The 21,544-nt window shown below is 45.9% G+C and overlaps 1 protein-coding gene across 4 annotated transcripts in view; it reads left to right on the top strand.

Annotated features, from left to right (window-relative positions):
* Znfx1 (zinc finger NFX1-type containing 1) overlaps positions 1-21,544 on the top strand; it is a 35,143-nt gene that overhangs the window by 8,867 nt on the left and 4,732 nt on the right. For 3 of the 4 annotated variants that reach the window (XM_005074421.4, XM_013116668.3, XM_013116666.3), the window contains exons 4-13: positions 8,112-8,243; positions 10,481-10,629; positions 11,469-11,618; positions 14,156-14,270; positions 16,813-17,060; positions 18,370-18,509; positions 19,121-19,275; positions 19,607-19,752; positions 20,998-21,108; positions 21,382-21,477. In XM_005074421.4, coding sequence (XP_005074478.1) covers positions 8,112-8,243; positions 10,481-10,629; positions 11,469-11,618; positions 14,156-14,270; positions 16,813-17,060; positions 18,370-18,509; positions 19,121-19,275; positions 19,607-19,752; positions 20,998-21,108; positions 21,382-21,477 — 1,442 coding nt within the window. Of the gene's footprint in view, positions 1-8,111; positions 8,244-10,480; positions 10,630-11,468; positions 11,619-13,305; positions 14,047-14,155; positions 14,271-16,812; positions 17,061-18,369; positions 18,510-19,120; positions 19,276-19,606; positions 19,753-20,997; positions 21,109-21,381; positions 21,478-21,544 lie in introns of those variants that run through there. The other variant, XM_021229734.2, reaches the window with a different exon arrangement.

Raw genomic sequence — 21,544 nt, 5'->3', positions numbered from 1 at the left:
AGTGGACCTGGGGCCAGGACTTGAACTTGGGCAGCCTACATGGAGAGTGCTAGCTCCTCTCTCTGCTGCACTCACACATGGCTCTCTACATGGCAGTCTGATTCTGCTCTGTATTCCTGTGTTTATGTGTACATTTTTAGCAACAAACATAAGACCATGCTTGTATACAATGACTTATATGTAACATTATTTGAGCATATTTATGTTAATTGATATGCAAAGGCTGCTAAATTAACTCCCCAAAAACACATGCAAGAATAGCTAAGGCCTTTAATCCCAAGACTAGGGAGGCAGAGGCAAGCAGATCTCTGTGAGTTTGAGGCCAGCGTGGCTCACGGAGTGAGTTCTGGGACAACCAGGACTGTTTAACAGCGAAATCCTGTCACAAAAAGAATAGCCAGTGAAGCAGAAATAGGTCTTTAAAGTAGTAATGGAGTAAGGGCAATTCATGATTAAAAAAACAATGAGGCCAGGTGTGGTAGCTCACAACTTTAATCCCAGCATCACTCAGGAGGCAGAGACTGAGTTTGAGTTTGATATCTATGAACCTGGTCTACATAGTGAGTTCCCCAACAGCCAGGGCTGTGTCCAAAGGGGGGGAAAAAAAGCATAAAGTGGGCCTGGAAATCCCAGCACTTGGGAGGTAGAAGAAAGAGGATGAGGATTTTACAGCTTTTCTGTTACTGCAAGGTTCAGGGCAGCAGCCGGAGCTGTATCCCTCCCCAGTAGTAAAGCAGAATAGAAAGTTGTTTTCTCTCCTTCCTTCCTTCCTTCCTTCCTTCCTTCCTTCCTTCCTTCCTTCCTTCCTTCTTCCTTCCTTCTTCCTTCCTTCCTTTTTCAAGACAGGGTTTCTCTATATAGCCCTCGGTGTCCTGGAACTTGCACTATAGAGCAAGATGACCTCAAACTCAGAGATCTGCCTGCCTCTGCCTCTTGAGTGCTGTGATTAAACTCGTGTACCACCACCGCCCAGCAGAAAGTTGTTTCTTTCTAATAAATGCTGCTATGATGGAAGCATGTGCAGAGTGTAGGAGGAAGGGAGGAGGAGGTGCCTGTTCATGCTCATCTTTGGTTTCCCTTCCTTTGCAGTGTGGATTCTGGGTATCAGTCTTTTTAGGGCAATCTACATGATACCAGTTTTTGTTTTTCTGAGATGTTAAGTTTTCTGACTCATTAATTTTAGTATTACCTTTTAAGAAATAACAGCTCACATTTTTACAAGTCCCTGCCTCCTACCACCCCAGTTCCTTCCTTAAGCAAATGACATAGCCATTTTCCTGTGTATCCTTCCAGGGACTACCTTGTAAGTCTGCACACACGACTACACTTGGGTGCAGCTTTCCCTGCTGTAACACTGTTCTGCAGTCATTTTGTTCCTGGGTCATGGAAATGTTTCCCTATTACTGTATGGTGTGTTCATGGTGACTCCAGAACGGTCCTCACAGACTCCATTGTATCAGCAGATCATAAGCTGTTTGACAAGTTCCCACTCAGTGTGTCCAGAAGAGACATCTATAGCTGTGTTAAGAACAATATCCATTTGTAATTTTATTTATTTACTTTATTTTGCTCACTATATTGTCTTGATTGACTTGGAACTCACAATGTAGATTAGACTGGCCTCAAACTCACAGAGATCCACCTGTTTCTGCCATGCCTGGCTAAGAATTTTTAAAATGTGCTTAAGTGTTTTTCCTGCATTTAAATGTAGCATATGCCTACAGGGGCCAAAGAGGGTATAGATTCTTTGCAACTAGAGTTACAGATGGTAGTGACCTGTCATGTTGGTGCTAGGAACTGAACCCAGGTCCTCTGCCAGAGTAACAAGTGCTCACAACAGCTGAGCCATCCCTCCAGCTCCCATTTATGGTGTTCACTGAGACAATATTGTCACACTTTTCTGGCAGTATAATTGCAATGATTAATTTGTATTCCTTCAGTTGAGAGGTAAAAGAAGAGTGGTTACAGCTACCTGCAACTCCAGTTCCAGAGGATCCAATGCCCTCTTTTGGTCTCTGAGGTCAACTGTACATTCATATAATGCCTGCATATAGATACACATAAATAAAAATAAATCTTTAAAAATGAATAAAAAAATTTAAGAAAATCTTGGCAAGGTGGCATATGCCTTTAATTTAGCACTTAGAAAGCAAAGGTAGGTGACTCTCCGTGAATTCAAAGCCAGTCAGGGCTATATATATGAGACCTTGTCTCAAAAATGGGTGTGGAGGGAAGAGAAATAATTAAAGCCATATCAGTAGTGACTTAGAGCTGCAAATCTCAGCAGTCAGGAGGCTGAGGTAAGAGTTGCCTAGAGCTTGAAGTTACAAATTCTCACCCAGTGTGGGCCATAGAGCAAGATCCTGTCTTAAAAACCAAAAGCCAGGCAGTGGTGGTGCATGTCTTTAATCCAAGCACTCAAGAGTCAGAGACAGGCAGATCTCTGAGTGTTCGAGGCCAACATGGTCTACAAAGTGAGTTCAAGGACAGCCAGGGCTGTTACACAGAAAAACCCTGTCTTGAAAAAACCAAAACAAGAATATCAAGTGTCTTATCTTTAATATCCCAGGTGTTTGCATTGGCACCTATGGGGCTTCTTCATGCTCGTTCTCTGCTATCTCTGGTACTCTTCCTCAGTGACTTGGGCACTGTGTGTGACACACACATGCTGCATATAGTGTTTTCTCCCATTATCACTTGAATGAGAGCACTTGAGCTCCACTTCAGTCATTTCAGATCCAGAAAACATAGGAACTCGCCACAGACACACAGAGGGCTGACTGAGTGTGGGAGAAAGTAACAAAGGGAACTAACTATGTGGGGGTGAAAATCCCAAAAGTATCTCCTGCAAGGGGAAGGAAGCGTAGAGGGGAAGTGTTAAATACTGAATTTCCAAGATTCTCCTTCCTGCTGATGTCTCCGCTGTCTGTCACAAGCCTGCAGAGGCAGCCGGGACTTAACCGTGTCTGCCCACCCCCAGCAACGCTATTTCCTACTTCCAGTCGTTTTCTGCCTCACACATCTCTTCTGTCCACTTATCTAAGCTCTCCTGCTGGAGGAAGACCTTGGCCTTCATTCATTGATAAGATTGGGAGCCTGCACATACAGGCACCATTTGTTTGCCTGCTCTTCCCCAGAGAAGGCTTCCCAGTGTGAGTCCAGAAGTTTCTCCTTTGCAACACTCCCGATTTTACAGTGGTTTATGTGGTTGTCATTTGTCTCCTTCGGTAGCGTGGAAGACCCACGAAGGTAGAAATCCTGTTCTTTCTCTTGATGTACCTGCATGGGTCTGATGTCTGCCAAAGGACCCTGTGCACACTAGTTGAAGAAAATGAAAGGAAGACTCAGTTGCTTCCTCTGCCATGTGGAAATCACGAGTTTTCTGTCTCTCCCTCAGCCAGCTTGGAGCTTTGGAGGACATTGACTACTTTAACCTGACACACTGTAGAAATTTGTACTTAATTTATGACCAATTGCTAACCACTTTATTGAGACTGGTGATGAAGTATTTGAGTTTTTCCTCTCATCCCAGACCTAAGTGTACCATAGTCTACAAAAACCATATGTAAAGAATTTGCCACAGGGGCTATGGAGATGGCTTAGTGGTTAAGAGCACACTGGCTGCTCTTTCAGAGACCCTGGTTTGATTCCTAGCACCCACATGGCAGCTCACAAGTATCTGTAACTCCAGTTCCAAGGGATCACACAGACATATATACAGGAAAAACACCAATGGACAAGAAAAATAAAAAATAAAAAGAATTTTTATTTTTGCCGCATTAGAGCCAAGCATAGTGACACTATCTGTTATCCCAGTAGGGGCAGAAGCAGGTAGATCTCTGAGTTTGAGGCCAGCCTGGTCTGTTCAAGTTCCAAGCCAGCCAGGGCTACATGGTGAGATACTGTCACATAAGACCGGAAACAGTATGGATGTCATCAGTCAGTGGCTGCCTGGGCTGGCAGCACATTCCTCTGTTCTCTGATCTCAGGGCCAGCCTCAGCCACATAGTAAACTTGAGATTAGCTAAGACTGCAAACGAGACCCTGTCTTTAAAATAAGAAAGGAAAAGAAGCCCGGCAGCGTTGGTGGCGCATGCCTTTAATTCCATCACCTGGGAGGCAGAGGCAGGAGGATCTCTGTGAGTTCGAGACCAGCCTGGTCTACAAGAGCTAGTTCTAGGAAAGCCTCCAAAGCCACAGAGAAACCCTGCCTCGGAAAAAAAAAAAAAGGAAAAGAAAAACAGGGAGCTGACTAAAAGTTTCTAAGAGGCAGGTGGTGTAGGCCTCCATGTGCTGACAGGGAACTATCTCCAAGACACATTAGTGAGAAAAGCAAAGAAACACTAAAGAGTTTGCTGCAATTTGTATCTTTAAGAAAAAAAGGGGCTGCTGGGTGGTGGTGACCCATGCCTTTAATCCCAGCACTTGGGAGGCAGAGACAGGCAGATCTCTGTGAGTTCCAGACCAGCCTGGTCCACAGAGAGAGTTCCAGGACAGCCTCCAAAGCCACAGAGAAACCCTATCTCGAAAAAACAAAAAAACAAATAAACAAAGACAAAACAACTGTTTGTTGTGGAATAATCCTCTTGAACACTGTAAGGATTTGTTACTTGAATTGGTTTAATAAAATGTTGATTTAATCCCAGCACTCGGGAGGCAGAGACAGGTGGATCTCTGTGAGTTCGAGGCCAGCCGGGTCTACAGAGCTAGTTCCAGGACAGCCTTCAAAGCCACAGAGAAACCCTGTCTTGGAAAAAAGAAAAAAAGGGCTGTTGAGATGACTCAGTGGTTAAGAGCACTAATTGTTCCTCCAGAGGACCTGGGTTTAATTTCTAGTACCCACATGGTGGCTCAGAACCATCTGTAATAAAATTGGATGCTCTCTTCTGTCCTGTGGATGTACAGGAAGACAGCGTGCTCATATACATACATAAATCTGGAAGGGAGGAAGGGAGGAAGAGAGGAAGAGTCCCCTGGAGAGGAGCACTGTCTGTATGGACAGTCACATAGAAACCTTTTTGTTTTGTTTTGTTTTGTTTGTTTGTTTTTCAAGACAGGGTTTCTCTGTATTGCTTTGGAGGCTGTCCTCGAACTCGCTCTGTAGACCAGGCTGGCCTCGAACTCACAGAGGTCCGCCTGCCCGCCTCCGGAGTGCTGGGATTAAAGGGGTGCTCCACCAACGCCCTGCTTCTTTTTGTTTTTTTTAAGATTTATTTATTATGCATACAACATCCTGCCTCCATGTCTGTCTGCAGGCCAGACGAGGGCACCAGATTTCATTATAGATAGCTGTGAGCCACCATGTGGTTGCTGGGAATTAAACTCAGGACCTCTGGAAGAGCAGTCAGTGCTCTTAACCTCTGAGCCATCTCTCCAGCCCCCAGAAATCTTAACATGAACTATTCCAGTAAGACCTTGTGACTCCAAAACTCTCCAGTAGACTCATTGGTGCTGCTTACATTTCAAACCATCTCAATGTATTTTTTTAAAGAATTTTTTAAAAATTAGCTTTCAACATTTGGGAGGCAGAGGCAGGCAGATCTCTGAGTTTGAGACCAGCCCAGTCTACAGATATCTGGTCTCTATCTTTCTAGGACAGCCAGGGCTACACAGAGAAACACCCTGTCCAAAAAAAAAAGCAAATGAAAACAAAAATTAAAAATAATTAAGCCATGCTGGTCGGTGGTGGCACCAGGCCTTTATTCCTAGCATTTGGGGAGTAGAGGTAGATGGATCTCTGACCTCAAGGCCATCCTGGTGTATAGAGTGAGATCCAGGAGAGCCATGGCTACACAGAGAAACCCTGGATGAAAAACAAACAAGGACAACAGAACAGTTGAGCCAGTGCTGTGACACATGCCTGTAAATCTACAGTTTGGAAGATGGAGTGAGGAGGAGGAGCAAGAGTTCAGGGCCACATGGGCCATGGGAGATGACACCTCAAAGCAACAACAAATGGAATTTTAAAAATATTTTTTATGGGGCTGCAGAGATCATTCAGAGCACTGGCTACTCTTCCAGAGGTCCCGAGTTCAATTCCCAGCAACCACATGGGGGCTCACAGCCATCGATAATGAGATCTGGTGCCCTCTTCTGGTGTGCAGGCTTAACATTGTATACATAATAAATAAATCTTTAAAAAAAATCTTCCAAATTTAAAAAAAAATATATATATATATATATATATTTTTTTTTTTTTGGTTTTTCGAGACAGGGTTTCTCTGTGGCTTTGGAGGCTGTCCTGGAACTCCCTTGGTAGTCCAGGCTGGTCTCAAACTCACAGAGATCCGCCTGCCTCTGCCTCCCGAGTGCTGGGATTAAAGGCGTGCGCCACCAACGCCCAGCTCCAAAATATATTTTCTTTATAAGCCAGTGTGTATCTACTGCAGTCTAGCTACTTGGGACACTGAGACAGGAGGATCACTTGGGCTTAGGAATTGAAGACTAGCCTGTGCAGCATAGACACGGTTTCTACGTAAATGAATGATTGGTCTAAGTAATTTATTAGTCATCTTACAAGATCTAAATTTTAGCCAGGTGGTGGTGGTGCATGTCTTTAGTCCCAGCACTCAGGCGGCAGAGGCACTGTAAGTTTTTTTTGTTTTTTTTTTTTTTTTTTTTTGGTTTTTTTGGTTTTTCGAGACAGGGTTTCTCTGTGGCTTTGGAGGCTGTCCTGGAACTCGCTTGGTAGTCCAGGCTGGTCTCGAACTCACAGAGATCCGCCTGCCTCTGCCTCCTGAGTGCTGGGATTAAAGGCTTGCGCCACCAACGCCCGGCGGCACTGTAAGTTTGATGCCAGCCTGATCTACATAGTTCCAGGACAGCCTCCAGAAGCTACACAGAGAAACTGTGTGTCTAAAACAAAACAAAACAAAAAATAATCAAGGTCTAAATTTTGAGACTGGCATCCTGTGATGACAGGGAGACAGAGTCTGGCCCAGCTAAGGCAGGAAGATGAGATGGTGGCCCTTTTGTGTACATTCCCCTTCTTGTTAGTCAGTGAAGCATACAATACACAGACAGGCAGCATGGAAAGGAGAAGGTGTGGCCTGGAGTGAGTGCAAAGACAAGTCAAGGTTTCTTAGAATAAGAATGGCCCTGAGTGTCCTGTGTGTTATTTAACTGGAATATGACCACTTGTGCCTTCAATCCCAGCCCTCGGGAGGCAGAGTTCAAGGCCAACCTGGTCTACAGAGCGAGTGCCAGGGCTGGCTCCAAAGCCACAGAGAAACCCTGTGTCTTGAAAAACAAACAAAAAAATGCAAAAAAAATTCACATCAGAATTTTTCATCTAGGCTCGGCATGTAATTTGGATAGGTTGCATGCATGGCTAGCATGCACAAAGCCTGCACCAAATAACCAAGAGGTAATGGTTTGAATCTGTAACCCTGACTCTTGAAAGACAGGGGCAGAGGGATCAGGAACTCAAAGTCAACTTCTGCTACATGGTGAGTTCCTGGCTACTCTGGGCAACATGAGGCATGTCTCAAAAAAATTGTTCGTTTTTCACCTAGCTTTTATGGATTATAAAATTCTCTTTTTGTCTTCCAATGCATTTTCATGGAAGAGGAGGAATAATTCTTTATTTTATAAGACAGTCTCACTGTGAAGGCCAAGCTGACCTTGAATTCACAGCAGTCTTCCTGCCTCTACTTTCCAAGTGTTGGGATTATCCACAAGTCCACAAGTTGATGCCAACACATCTGACTAATGAGAATGGTTTTTTTGTTGTTGTTGTTGTTTTTTGTTTTTTGTTTTTTTTTTGGTTTTTTCGAGACAGGGTTTCTCTGTGGCTTTGGAGGCTGTCCTGGAACTCCCTTGGTAGTCCAGGCTGGTCTCGAACTCACAGAGATCCGCCTGCCTCTGCCTCCCGAGTGCTGGGATTAAAGGCGTGCGCCACCAACGCCCGGCTTGGCGAGAATGTTTTTTAAGCAGGTAGTGAACTGTTATTTGAAACTTTGTGTCTGTCTTTTCTCCATATAAGCAAATTTCAGATTAATATGTTTAATAAGATTTGCAATACCCAGTTATTCACCTTTTAAGTTAATGAATAAAAATATTAAATTGAAAAAAATATATGTTTTGTAACTTGTCTTTTCCTTATTTTCTAGGCAAAACTTACGTGGGTCTAAAAATTGTCCAGGCCCTTCTGACCAATGAGTCTGTTTGGCAAATTAGTACCCAGAAGGTCCCCATCTTGGTCGTCTGCTATACTAATCATGCTTTGGATCAGTTTCTAGAAGGTAATGAATGTCTATCTGCAAAATTGTTTTCTACTGGGACTGGAGATACAGCTCAGTGGTGGAGCACTTCCTGGTGCATCACAAGGCTGAACTCCATCTTCAGCACCACACATGCACAAATAGACACACATGCATAAGCTCGCACATAGGCATGAACACATGCACGAGCACACACATATACACGCAAAGTGTCTGCAACTTCAGAGATTTTCTTGTCTTTGTCCACAGTCCTTACCCTGACATGCAATCCTGACTGATCTTTCTTACTGTGCCGTGAGCTCTGTCTGTCTTTCTGCTTCCCAATCCCAGGGGCACCAGTCACCTTCAGTCCTTGACTTCTTCTCCCTTGGCTGTCCCCCTTTGTCCGCCCCACCTCAGCTTGAGTGCATCTAGCCCAGCTTGTGTCAACTCAGTCTTCAAGCCTTGCATGGCTCAAGTACACTTGCCCTACTGCTCCCAAGTTATGGTCCGTTCTCTGTTTTCTTTTTTTGTTTGTTTTTGTTTTTAATTTTGATTTTTTGAAGATTAATTTATGTGTTTGGGTGTTTGCCTGCATGTATGTCTGTGTACCACATGTGTGCCTAGTGCTGTTAGAGACTAAAAGAGGGTATCCAGTAGCCGGGCATTGGTGGCGCACGCCTTTAATCCCAGCACTCAGGAGGCAGAGGCAGGCGGATCTCTGTGAGTTCAAGGCCAGCCTGGTCTACAGAGTGAGTTCCAGGACAGCCTCCAAAGCCACAGAGAAACCCTGTCTCGAAAAAAACCAAAAAAAAAAAAAAAAAAAAAGAGGGTATCCAGTATCTCTAAACTGCAGTTACAGATGGTTGTGAGCTGCTGTGTTGGTGCCGAGAATCAAACCCAGGTCCTCTAGAAGAGCATTGACGATCCTAATTGATGAGCTGTCTCTGAAGCCCAGTCATTTTTTTTTTTCAGAGCTAGAGAGATTCTTCCTGTATTTACACAACTTATTAGTCACTCAAAAATACTGAGTGGTTTAGAGTGCCTGGTGCTCTTCCAGAGGACCTAAGTCCAGTTCCCAGCACACACATTGAACACTTCCCAATCTGCCTGTGACACCAACTCCAGGGGATCAGACTTCCTCCGTGTCTGTCCTCCATGGCCCCTGACAACAACAGTCATATAGACATATCCATATAAAATAAAGACATAATGAATATTTTAGTGCTATTTGCCCCCAATGGATAAGTAAGTGTGCACTCTTCCTTTTGTTGAAACATTGCTCTGTATTTCTCTGTGCTTTTCCCACCTACATGAGCCCCTTAAACTGCCCAGCAACCAGTTCGGGGCCTTTCTGTGCATTTACAGCAGCAGGTCCTTCCACATTGGAACTATAGATGTTGGAGTAAGTGGTTTAATGAGCCTGGATGTGAGGCAGGAAAGCAAATCCAAAGCTGAGTCTCCATCATATAAGCCACCATTCCCTGTGTGGAGTGGGGCCCATGTCTTGGCTGTTTGCTTAGTCTGGGCTGTGCTAGGTGCTTGCAGAGATGGCTCTTACTTACCCAGGCTGTGACCTCACATTGTTGCTGTCTCTGGTTCTTACACAGACCAGCACCAATTCAGTGTCTCAATATCTGCTCGTGCTCTACAGCATCAAGTGTTAGAGCCGAGAGCTCTCTCTCCATCTGTCTTAAGTCCATGGCCTTACTCTTTTGTGTGATGTTGTTTGTTTGTTTGAGACAGAGCTTCTCTCTGTGTGGCTCTGGCTGCCTGGAACTCACTCTGTAGACCAGGCTGGCCACAAACTCAGAGATCCTTCTAACTCTGGCTCCCTAGTGCTGGGATTAAAGGCGTGCACCACCACTGGTAGGCCATGGCTTTACTCTTAAGCACTCCACTTTTCTGCTTGGCAGCTCACATTTTATTAGTAGCCTTCTCACACAAGATGGGGTGAATGTCCTGTAAGCACAAGTTTGTTCCCTAAGGGACCAGTTGATATAAGATCCTAGACTCTCGCCGGGCATTGGTGGCTCATGCCTTTAATCCCAGCACTCCGGAGGCAGAGGCAGGAGATTACCGTGAGTTCAAGGCCAGCCTGGTCTACAGAGCAAGTTCTAGGACAGCCTCCAAAGCAATAGAGAGAAACCCTGTCTCGAAAAAACCAAAAAAAAAAAAAAAAAAAAAAAAAGATCCTAGACTCTCACAGCTCTCATCTGAGCAGAGTCAGAGTCAGCATCACTCTTCTCAGTCCTGGACTACTGCATGTTGCCTTACAGGCATTTACAGGTGTCAGAAGACCAGCATTGTACGAGTGGGTGGAAGGAGCAACAGTGAAATCCTGAAGCAATTCACCCTGAGGGAGCTGAGGAACAAGCGGGAATTCCGCCGCAACCTCCCCATGCACCTGCGAAGGGCCTACATGAGTGTAAGTCCCAGCGCTGGAATAGCTGAGGGGCTTAAGCAACCCACCTACCATAGCAGCAGGGCTCTGGTGGGGTTCTCAGCCCTCTGCAGGACCTAGCTTCACTCTAGTATTTCATTCTGCTAATCTTTTAGTGCCTAAGTGAAAAAGTTACTCTCTTGCCTCTACCAGGACCTTCAGTCTGCTTCCCCAAACGACTCACAACACAGCCTACTGTGAATGTCTTTGTTTTTCAAGACAGGCTTTCTCTATGTACTCCTGGATGTCCTGGAACTCATTTTGTAGACCAGGGTGGCTGGCCTCAAAGGCAGAGATCCACCTGTCTCTGCCTCCCAAATGCTGGGATTAAAGGCATGCACCTTGGGAAGTATCTTTTTATCTGAGTAGGGTGCCCAGTCAAAATTATAACTGGGTACAATGGCACAGACTTTTATTCCCAGATCTTAGGGAAACTGAGTCAGGTGGGCGTGATCAAACCAAAAGTTTGTGACCAGCCTGGGCAATGTAGCAGAAACCTGTCTCTTCAACAGGTGGGGGGAAAAATCCCAGGTCTTATTATCAAGGAAGAAAAGAGGCTACAGGGCTTAAGTGTGAGCCAGAGCACCTCAGGCCTATTTTCCACTGTGTCCTTAGCTTGCCCTGCTCACTGCCTGGTCAACCCTTGACCACTAGTCTGTGGTTTCAAGACTGCGTGATGTACTTGAGAAACTGGTTTGTTGACTGGTGTGTTTATTTATCACTCATTCCTGCCTTTCCTTTCTTGACTTTATTTTCTCTCAGGGCAGAGGCTTTCTTTGGGAGAGAATGTTTCTTCACCACCTCTTTCTTTCTGTTCTTGGCAGATTGTGACAGAGATGAAGGAGTCAGAGCAAGAACTTCAGGAAGGGGCCAAGACCTTGGAATGCACTATGCGTGGTGTCCTTCGGGAGCAACACCTGGAGAAGTACATCTCTCCCCAGCACTGGGACAGCCTCATGAATGGACCTATGCAGGTAGGGCTGCCTGAAGGATGCTCACCTCGTGGAGGCCATATCTGTCTATAGGTCTGATGCTGCTGGTGAAGTTTCCTCTTGGGATGAGAAGCAGTTGAAGGTCGTGGTCAGGAGCCAGGCTCTGCAGTCCACCTGCTGGGCTTGAACCTGGATAGGCTTTGCTCTGAACTTGTTACTTGGTTTATGTGCCTAGTTATTCTGCCACAAAATGGGGATAATAACATTAAGTTGGAGTTTGGGGTTTGCTTAGTAGAAGAGTACTTAACTAACGAGAGAGAAAGGTCCTGTAACTGGTCCCTAGCACATGCACACATGCACATATACCCACTAAAAGCAGTAGCATTAAGCTGAGCACTATCAAACTGCTAGCACTTGTAAATCTGACTTAGAAAAACATGGCATATCAGTAGCTACAGTGGCAGATGCCTAGCTCCTAATAGCAGAGACAAGAGGATCAGTGCAGGCTCCAGGCCAGCCTGCAGTAACAGTTCTAAGGATGCACCTTGAAATAGAATTTTTTACTGATCAACTTCATTGTTAGAGAATTACTGTTTGGACAATCAACTTAATATTTGTAAACCTCAGAATGCAAGTATTTGCAGAGTTTGTGTTTGGGACTGTTTGTTTGTTTTATTTTTTTGTTTGAGATCGTCTTATTACATAGACCAGACTGATATCAAATTCACAGAGATCCAGCTGCCTCTTCCTTTCAAGTTCTGTGATTAAAGACATGCTTTGTTTTCATTTAATTTTATTATATTTTTTAAAGATTTAGTTATTTATTATGAACACAACACCCTGCCCCCATGTACATCTACACACCAGCAGAGGGCACCAGATCTCATTACAGATGGGAATTGAACTCATGACCTCTGGAAGAGCAGTCAGTGCTCTTAACCTCTGAGCCATCTCTCCAGCCCCTCATTTAATTTTATTTTTATGTGCATGGATGTTTTGCCGGTCTATATGTCTGTGCACCACTCTTATGACTTGTGCCCACAGAAAGCAGAAGTCACTGTCCCCTAGAATTGGAATTAGAGCAGTTTTGAGCACCATATGGATGCTGGCTGGAACTTGAACTCAGGTCCCTGGAAAATCTAGCCGTGCTCTTGACTGCTGAGCTGTCTCTCTGGTCTGCTTGCTTGTTTTTGAGACAGTCTCACATATCCCAGGTTGGTGTTGCATTCATTATGTGACCCGGGACATGATGTCCTGGAATTCCTAATCTTCCTGCCCTCATCTCCCAGATGTTGGAATATAGGCTTATGACATCATGCCCAGTTATAATTGTCATATGGAAGAAAATCATAACCAGAAGTATAGTCCATCTCAAGGACTTGGGAGTTGACAGGTGTGGGGCATATACTGAATATGGATTTGTACCAATGTGATCCCAAGTAAGCCAATATGTAATTACACTGCCAGCCTTCAGAGGGCCCTGCTAGGAGTCACAAAGACCATCTCTGTAAAGTGGCTGGCCTTGTCTTACAGGGCTGGTGGGAAACAGTGGGACAGAGAGGCCTGTGGCCACCTCATGGTACAGCTCAGCTCCAGCTGCCTGCTGCCATTTAGTACAAAGGCCTCTTTTTTTTCTTTTTTCTTCAAGTTTCTAATCAGGGTTTCTCTGTATTGCTTTGGAGGCTGTCCTGGAACTCGCTCTGTAGACCAGGCTGGCCTTGAACTCACAGAGATCCGCCTGCCTCTGCCTCCCGAGTGCTGGGATTAAAGGCGTGAGCTGCCAATGCCCGCTAGTACAAAGGCTTCTTTTTATTTGGGAGTGTGGGGGGTTTGAGACAGGGTTTCTTTGTGTAGCCCTGGCTGCCCTGGAAGTCGCTTTGTAGACCACGCTGACCTCAAAATCACTGAGATCGATCCTCTGGCCTCTGCCTCCTGAGTGCTGAAATTAAAGGCGTGCACAGCCACAGTCCTGCAATACAAAGACTTCTTGTTACCAGGGCTCTCTTGACTTTGTCAGGACAGGCTAGATACTTGGGTTTTAACATTTTATATAAATGGTATTAAATGTTCCAGTTTTGTAGCCTTCTCATTTCATTCTATTGTTAAAGACGAGGGCACAGGTAGTCCATTTGCTCTCAAACTCACTCTATAGCTGAGGCTGGCCTTTAGACCTCTGATCCCCCTGCCTCCACCTCCCAAGTGTTAAGATCACAGCTATGTATCTACAACTTTGCAGCCTCTGAACCTTAAGGTTTGGGTTTGGAATTTCTGTGCTTGGGTTAGAGCTTAAGACTTCATACAAACCAAACAAGAACCTGCTTTTGAGATTTGCCCTCAGGAACTTTTTTTTTCCTTCCCTGTCATAGAGTTTCTCTGTGTAGCCCTGGCTGGCCTGGAACTCACTCTGTAGACCAGATTGGCCTTGAACTCATAGAGATCTGCCTCTGTATACCGAGTACTAGGATTAAAGGTATGCACTGCCCCTCCCCAGCAGGAAAGAATTTTAAATCCTTTGAGAAGACACCATCTTCATACTGGTTGTCACTGAATTCTCCTGACTGACAATTCTTACTTCACAGGATGCTGACTGGGTCTGTGTCCAGCCCTCAAAGCATTCCATGATGCTTGAATGGCTGGGCCTTGGTGTGGGCACTTTTACCCAGAGTGCTTCTCCAGCAGGACCTGAGAGCACAGGTAAGAAGTTCATGTGGCCCAGTGCACCTTCAACGGGAGAACAGTGAAAGCGAGGCCCACATGACTCAAATACAATGCCAGTATATAACAAATCTGAGTCAGTCAGCAAAAGACTTAACAGGTGCACTACAAACTAAAGAATACTGTTGCTGAGTATGTACATGGATGTCTTTGTTAGGTCCTGGGGACTTAGGGCTGGGGCTATAGCTCAGTGAACTGCTTGCCTTGCATGCATAAAGCTGTGGGTTCTATCCTCAGTACTCTGGAAACTAGGCATGGTGGCACATGCCAGTAATCCCAGAACTTAGGAGATAGGTAGAAGCAAGAGGACCAGAAGTTCAAGATCATCTTTAACTATATAACAACTTCGCAGAGATAGGCGGATCTCTGTGAGTTCGAGACCAGCCTGGTCTACAGAGTGAGTTCCAGGACAGCCTCCAAAACAATACAGAGAAACCCTGTCTCGAAAAACAAACAAACAAAAAAAAAAAAACTATATAACAACTTCAACGCAGGCATGGTGAAACACACCTTTAACTGCAGCTCTAGGTAGGCAGAGGCAGACAAATCTTTGTGAGTTCAAAGCCAACCTAGTCTACATAGTGAGTTCTAGGACAGGCAGGGCTTTGAGAAACCCTATCTCAAAAAACCCAACTGTATAACAACTTCAAGGCCAGCTTGTCTGTGTAAGAACTTGTAAGAACACACATATGCACACCCTAATACTAAAAGTCAGTTTAAAAACCAGAGGACTGCCAGGCAATGGTGGTGTACGACTTTAATCCCAGCACTTGGGAGGCAAAGGCTGATGGATCTCTGAGTTCCAGGACAGTCGGGAGTGTTACACAGAAAAATCCTGTCTCAAAAAAGCAAAAAAAAAAAAAAACAGAGGACTTAACATATGGTCGTATGCAATAGTTCTGATCCCAGCCTTCGGGAATCAGAGGCCAACCTAGACTGTATAGCAAAATTGTCTTAAAGAAGAAACAAACACTGTGCAGAGTGAAAGGCTAGAGAGAGTTAAGACCATGGGTTGTTTTTGCAGAGGGTTCAGTACCTATGTGGCAGCTCACAAACATCTAGCCCTGGGGGAATCCAACCTCAACATCAGGCACTCTTGTGGTACACAGACATTATGCAGGCAAAACCCCATACATTAAAAATACATTTTCACGCCGGGCGTTGGTGGCGCACGCCTTTAATCCCAGCACTTGGGAGGCAGAGACAGGTGGATCTCTGTGAGCTCGAGGCCAGCCTGGTCTATAAGAGCTAGTTCCAGGACAGCCTCCAAAGCCACAGAGAAACCCTGTCTCGAAAAACCAAAAAAAAAAAAAAAATACATTTTCACACTTACATTTCATTTGTACTTGTACATACCCTCATTTGTATATTTGATAGAGTAAAGCCTTTCTTTCTTCGGTTTTTTGTTTGTTTGTTTGTTTGTTTCTTTGTTTGTTTAGTTGGTTGGTTGGTTTTGGTTTTTTAAGACAGGGTTTCTCTGTGTAGCTTTGGAACCTATCCTGGAACTCGCTCTGTAGACCAGGCTGGCCCCGAACTCACAGAGATCTGCCTGCCTCTGCCTCTGCCTCCCAAATACTGGGATTAAAGGCATGTGCCCCAACACAAGATGGAGTAAAACCTTTCTTTTGGGGGCGGTTCGAGACAGGGTTTCTCTGTGGCTTTTGGAGACTGTCCTGGAAGTAGCTCATGTAGACCAGGTTTGTCTCAAACTCAGAGATCCTCCTGCCTCTGCCTCCTGAGTGCTGGGATTAAAGACATGCTGCATCACCACCAGTCAAGTAAAACCTTTCTTTCTTTCTTTCTTTCTTTCTTTCTTTCTTTCTTTCTTTCTTTCTTTCTTTTTTTTTGAGACAGGGTTTCTCTGTGGCTTTGGAGGCTGTCCTGGAACTAGCTCTTGTAGACCAGGCTGGCCTCGAACTCACAGAGATCCGCCTACCTCTGCCTCCCAAGTGCTGGGACTAAAGGCATGCGCCACCAACGCCCGGCTTTTTTTTTTTTTTTCAAGATTTATTTATTTATTTATTATGTATACAGAGTTCTGCCTGCATGTATCCCTGCAGGCCGGAAGAGGGCACCAGATGTCATTACAGATGGTTGTGAGCCACCATGTGGTTGCTGGGACCTCTGGAAGAGCAGTCGGTGCTCTTAACCTCTGAGCCATCTCTCCAGCCCAAGTAAAACCTTTCTTAAAAGACACTTTTGCCTGGTCCTGGTGGCACACACCTTTAATTCCAACACTCCGGAGGCAGAGGCAGGCCGTTCTCTGACAGTTTGAGGACTGCTTGATCTTCATATCGAGTTCCAGGATTACACAGTGAGATTGTCTCCAAAAAGAAAAAAAGGCCTTCTTCTGTATGATTTTTCAACTATCCTGAAGTGTAACAAACAAACATACAGAAAGTGCTCAGCCTTGGTCCCTGGCACTCCTCTCGCTTCCCTTAGTAGAACTGCTTGTTGCCGTAAAACTGTCTTGTGCGTGAGTTCTTAAAGGTGCCTGTGTCCCACCTGCTTCCTCTCTTAGCCCAGGCAGAAGGAGAAGAGGAGGAGGAAGGGGAAGAGGAGGGTTCCCTGATAGAGATTGCAGAGGAAGCCGACCTGATTCAAGCAGACCGAGTGATTGAAGAGGAAGAGGTGGTGAGACCCCGGCGAAGAAAGAAGGAAGAGAATGCAGTGGACCAGGAGCTGGCTAAAATGCTTTTGGCCATGAGACTAGACCAATATGGGCCTGTAACTACAGCTGGACAGGAGCAAGCTACGGAAGAGTGGGAGGTAAACTCACTTGTTTCCCTAAGGCCCAGAATGGGGAAGAGGATTCAGGTTTACCAAGCAGACTTGGGTTAGGTTCTGTAAACAGGCACTGGAGTGTCGGGACAACTTCTGACTATTGTTACTGCTGTTACTACTGTCACTTCACTTCGTCCTCCCTGCTGTCTGGTGAGCCATCTTGCACCTAACCTAAGGGTAGAAAAGCCATGGTCAGAAGGGCCCTGCAAGAACTAGCAACTTAAGACAGAAGCAGGTGTCGGGTGCTTCTCTGACGTTTTCAGAAAAATGTGGCACATGGCGTCCACCACACCACATAGTGTCAATGCTTCATTCTTTCACCTACCTTCTCAGCCATGTTGTCTTTGAGCAGCCAGTGCAGATGGAGAGGATGAAGGTCAAACAGAGAAGCAGGCTTCCTCCTTCAGTCACCCTAGAATAGAGCAAGGGTGGTGTATGAGTCTTGTGTCAGCTTTCCTCAGCTTTTCATCAAGCATTTACTATGTGTGACTATGACACAACAAGACTGGCTACTCCAAACACCAATTGAAACCTTACTGAGAGTGACAGTCTCTGAAGGACAGTGTGGATGCAGTAGTTTTCACCTGATGCCCTGTGCCTTACTGGATCAGGTCAACAGCATTGCCTGGGGCAGAGGCATGAGCCCACTTCTCAGAACTCTGTTTTGGGCTTGTCTCTGTTGTGTCACTTGGGGGTGGGGCTTTAGTGTGGTGATGTCTGTTCCACACACCAGTCTTCATAAAAATCTTGTAACCCGAATGACAGATCCAGAAGGGAGTGCTTTCTCTTAAGATACTGTGAGTGCATTGGACCGCTGTAGGCAGCTGATGGCTCCTAGACAACATTCACCAAGAGCCCAGCCCCCCCTGATGACACACCACTTTAGAGAGAGAGACAGATGAAGTCAAAGCAAGTGCAGACAGGAGTGGCAGGGGAAGGGAAAGATGGGGCACGGCACAAACACCCCTGTTAGAAAATGGTGGGGTGGTATCTGAGACATGGTGTGTGATTTTAAAAGGTAAAGCATAAGATGGCCAGTGACAGCCATTGCCAGTGGAGGACCTTCCCAGGGTTCCTTATATTTCCAGGCCAACAGCCAGCACCCTAGGTCACACACACTGCTTGAGAAGAGACAAGATAGGCTGGGGGCCCAGGCAGGTTCTAGAGTCTTCGTTCAGCTTCCATGGTGGAGCAGCTGTGGAAAAAGCGAGACAAAGTCAGTGGGGGTGGTGACTCCTTTGCTTCTGTGCTGGGGCCTCTGCTCACAGTCTCTGCCTGGTGTTGGTGTCCACAGATCCAGCACAACCAGAGGAGGAAGATGAAGAGGAAAGTGAAGGTCGAGCTTCTCAAACTGAACACCATGACTGAAGCGGAGGCCAGTGCGATCCAGGACATCTGGCAGCTGGACCTGAGTACCCGCTGGCAGCTGTATAGGTGCGGCTACAGTGCCCAAGCCTAACGGTCTGCGTCATTTCCCAGTTTCTTCTCTGTCCCCAGAAAGGGGAGTGGGTCAGATTGGGCAGGACCTCACACATGAAGGGAGAAGCAGAAAGCCACTGGAAGCTTTGACAGCAGAGCTGTGTCTCCGTGCCCTGTGCCCACACTTCCACACTTCCTCCTACCTCCTGATGACTTGGGACAACTTTTATGGGGGCATTTAGACTCCTCTTGGTTTGCTTGTTTGTTTTTAGGTTGGTGGGTGGTTTTGGTTTGGGCTTTTTTGTTGTTGTTGGTGGTGGTGGTGTTTTGTTTTATTTATTTATTTTTTTTTTGAGACAGAGTTTCACTGTATAGCTCTGGCTGTCCTAGAACTCACAGAGATCTGCCTGCTTCTGCCTCTGCTTCCCAAGTGCTGGGATTAAAGGCATACACCACTACAGCTCAGCCTTTTTAGACTTCTTTTCTGTAATTCTGGGTCTCTCATTCTCCCTATCTAGCCTGTCAACTCTGTAGGGCTTTAAGATTCACTTCAGAAACGGGCCCATCATTTACTCAAAAGACACTTAAAAAGAAAAGCTTCCTTTCTCTGGTTCTTCCTTCTCCAGGCTGTGGCTACAGATGTACCAAGCTGACACTTGGCGGAAGATCCTCAGCTATGAACGCCAGTACCGCACATCAGCAGAAAGAATGGCTGAGCTGAGACTTCAGGAAGACCTGCACATCCTTAAAGATGCCCAGATTGTGGGCATGACAACCACAGGTAGGAAGGTAGGGGATTTACCTGTTCAGGCCAAGTTCACCTTGGTGTTGCAAGCCACCCTTATCTTGGGAACTCTTGGTGATGCTTTCCTACTTGTTTCTGTAGAGGTTAAAACTCAAAACAATAACCAACAAGCATAAAGCTCAGGACTACCCAGTGCCCTTGGTGCCCACCCTCTCACTCAGGGCCCACCCTCTCGCTCAGTAGCCACTCTAGCCCCAGATGAGCAGGAAAACATAGTTGTTTATCAGCCCAAGAAAGGTTACAAGAGGTAGCCGTTTGGGTTTTGTGCCCCAGCTAAAGGAGCCTCTCCCATCTTTCCTGATTTGAGGTGCTGCCAAATACCGCCAGATCCTTCAGCAGGTGGAGCCTCGTATCGTCATTGTAGAAGAGGCTGCTGAGGTTCTTGAGGCCCACACCATTGCCACGCTAAGCAAAGCTTGCCAGCATCTCATTCTGATTGGGGATCACCAGCAGGTAAAGCAAGAATTCCTAGATGATGGGGTGCTCTCTGGAAAATAGGGCAGACAAGATCCTTGCCTCTCTATTTAATAGTCCTCAAGCTTGTTGGTGACTTCTTGTGCTTGTCTTCCTTGAATCCCATTTTCTTTTCCTCTCCAGTGCCACCACTAGAGATTGCACCCAGGTCCACACAGGCTAGGCAAGGCATTCTATCCTCTCAAACCATACAGACTAGGTTGGCCTCAAACTGCTGGGATCATAGAACTGTTTTTGCTTAGTTCAAGCTGATCATGCCTTCACATAACAGTGTCTTTTTTTAATGTGTGTGGCAGGTGGTGTTTGTGTTTCTCTTGCACACTTGCCACCTACAGTGCCTGTAGAGGCGAGAAGAGAGTGACGATACCCTTAGACTGGAGTTAGTTAGTTGTGAGCTGCTGCCTGGGTTCTAGGAATTGATGGCACAGGGCCATCTTCCCAGCCTTCACCAGGGACAATTGCATAGAAAGTTCTTTAGTCTCATACTTCCATTTTTGCTACCTGCTGATCTGTCCCCTGAAAAGGAGCCAAAGTGAATTAAAAACAAAAACAAACAAACAAACAAAAACAACAAAAAGTAATTCAGCCAGGTATGGCCAGTTTATGTTACATACCAAGACACCTGCCTCAAGTGAACCAAAACCTCAAAATCACAGTAAAGGAGAGCATGCTACTCTTAATGCCCTCATGGGCACACAGCTCTTGATGTCAGAAGTCAAGCTCCTTTGGTTTTGAGATGGTCTCATGGAGCCCAGGCTAGCCTTGAATTCGATATTTAGCTGCAGGTGCTTTTATACCCCATGACGTGTGGGATTACAGAGACACACACAACCATACCCAGCCTAGTAGCTGCTGCAAAGCAAGACCGTCTCATAAACAAGAGTGGGCTTTGTCCTGTGTCTGGCTCTCTTCACTTGCTCAGAGCTCCTATTCACTGTCCTTTCTGTCCCTTTCATGGCTTGCTTTTCAAATGACTGTATGACTGGAGGCTTCCTCCATGTTGTCAACTCAGTGTCAGTGTTCAGAGGCCTAGCTAAAGAATTCCCACCCTTTGGACTCTCCGATACATCATCTTGGATTCTTCACAGTCCTTGTCACTATCAATCCTTAAGCTGTCAGCACCTAGACTAATACCCACCTTTCAACACCAGGTGCTTAAAACCCATGCTGCTGGGTGATCGATGTGTTCCAGCAGAGAATTCTCAGCCGTGTTTCTCTCCCCAGCTGCGTCCCAGCGCTAACGTGTATGATCTGGCCAAGAACTTTAACCTTGAGGTGTCCCTGTTTGAGCGGCTGGTAAAAGTGAACATCCCCTTTGTCCGTCTGAATCACCAGGTGAGTGACTGGGCTTGTGTTGCTACACACATCTAGAAGGTTCCTGGGTGTGTGCCACATGCCAGCAGTTAGAGCTGGCTTACCTGAAGTAGCCCACCAGAAATACTGTTTCAACCACTGCAAGGTCCCTGATTTGTGGGACCAAGCCATTTGTATCATGCTTTCTCCCAGCTACTCTTGGGCAGCACCCTGTACGATCCCTGCCAGTACTATAGCCTCCAGAGAAACGGCCCTTTGTTTTGCTCTTGTTGCTAACAACACCTGTTGTTTCAGCACCGCATGCGGCCTGAAATTGCCCGCCTTTTGACCCCCCACATTTACCAGGATCTGGAGAACCATCCCTCTGTTCTCAAGTATGAGCAGATTAAGGTCAGTCTGTCCTACCTGGTTGTCCCCGATGGTGTGTGCAGCCTAGGAGGTTTCCTTTCCTTGGGAG

Source organism: Mesocricetus auratus, unplaced genomic scaffold, assembly GCF_017639785.1.
Source record: "Mesocricetus auratus isolate SY011 unplaced genomic scaffold, BCM_Maur_2.0 Super-Scaffold_100028, whole genome shotgun sequence".
Lineage (NCBI taxonomy): Eukaryota > Metazoa > Chordata > Mammalia > Rodentia > Cricetidae > Mesocricetus > Mesocricetus auratus.
This window is presented reverse-complemented; position numbering and strand designations above follow the sequence as displayed.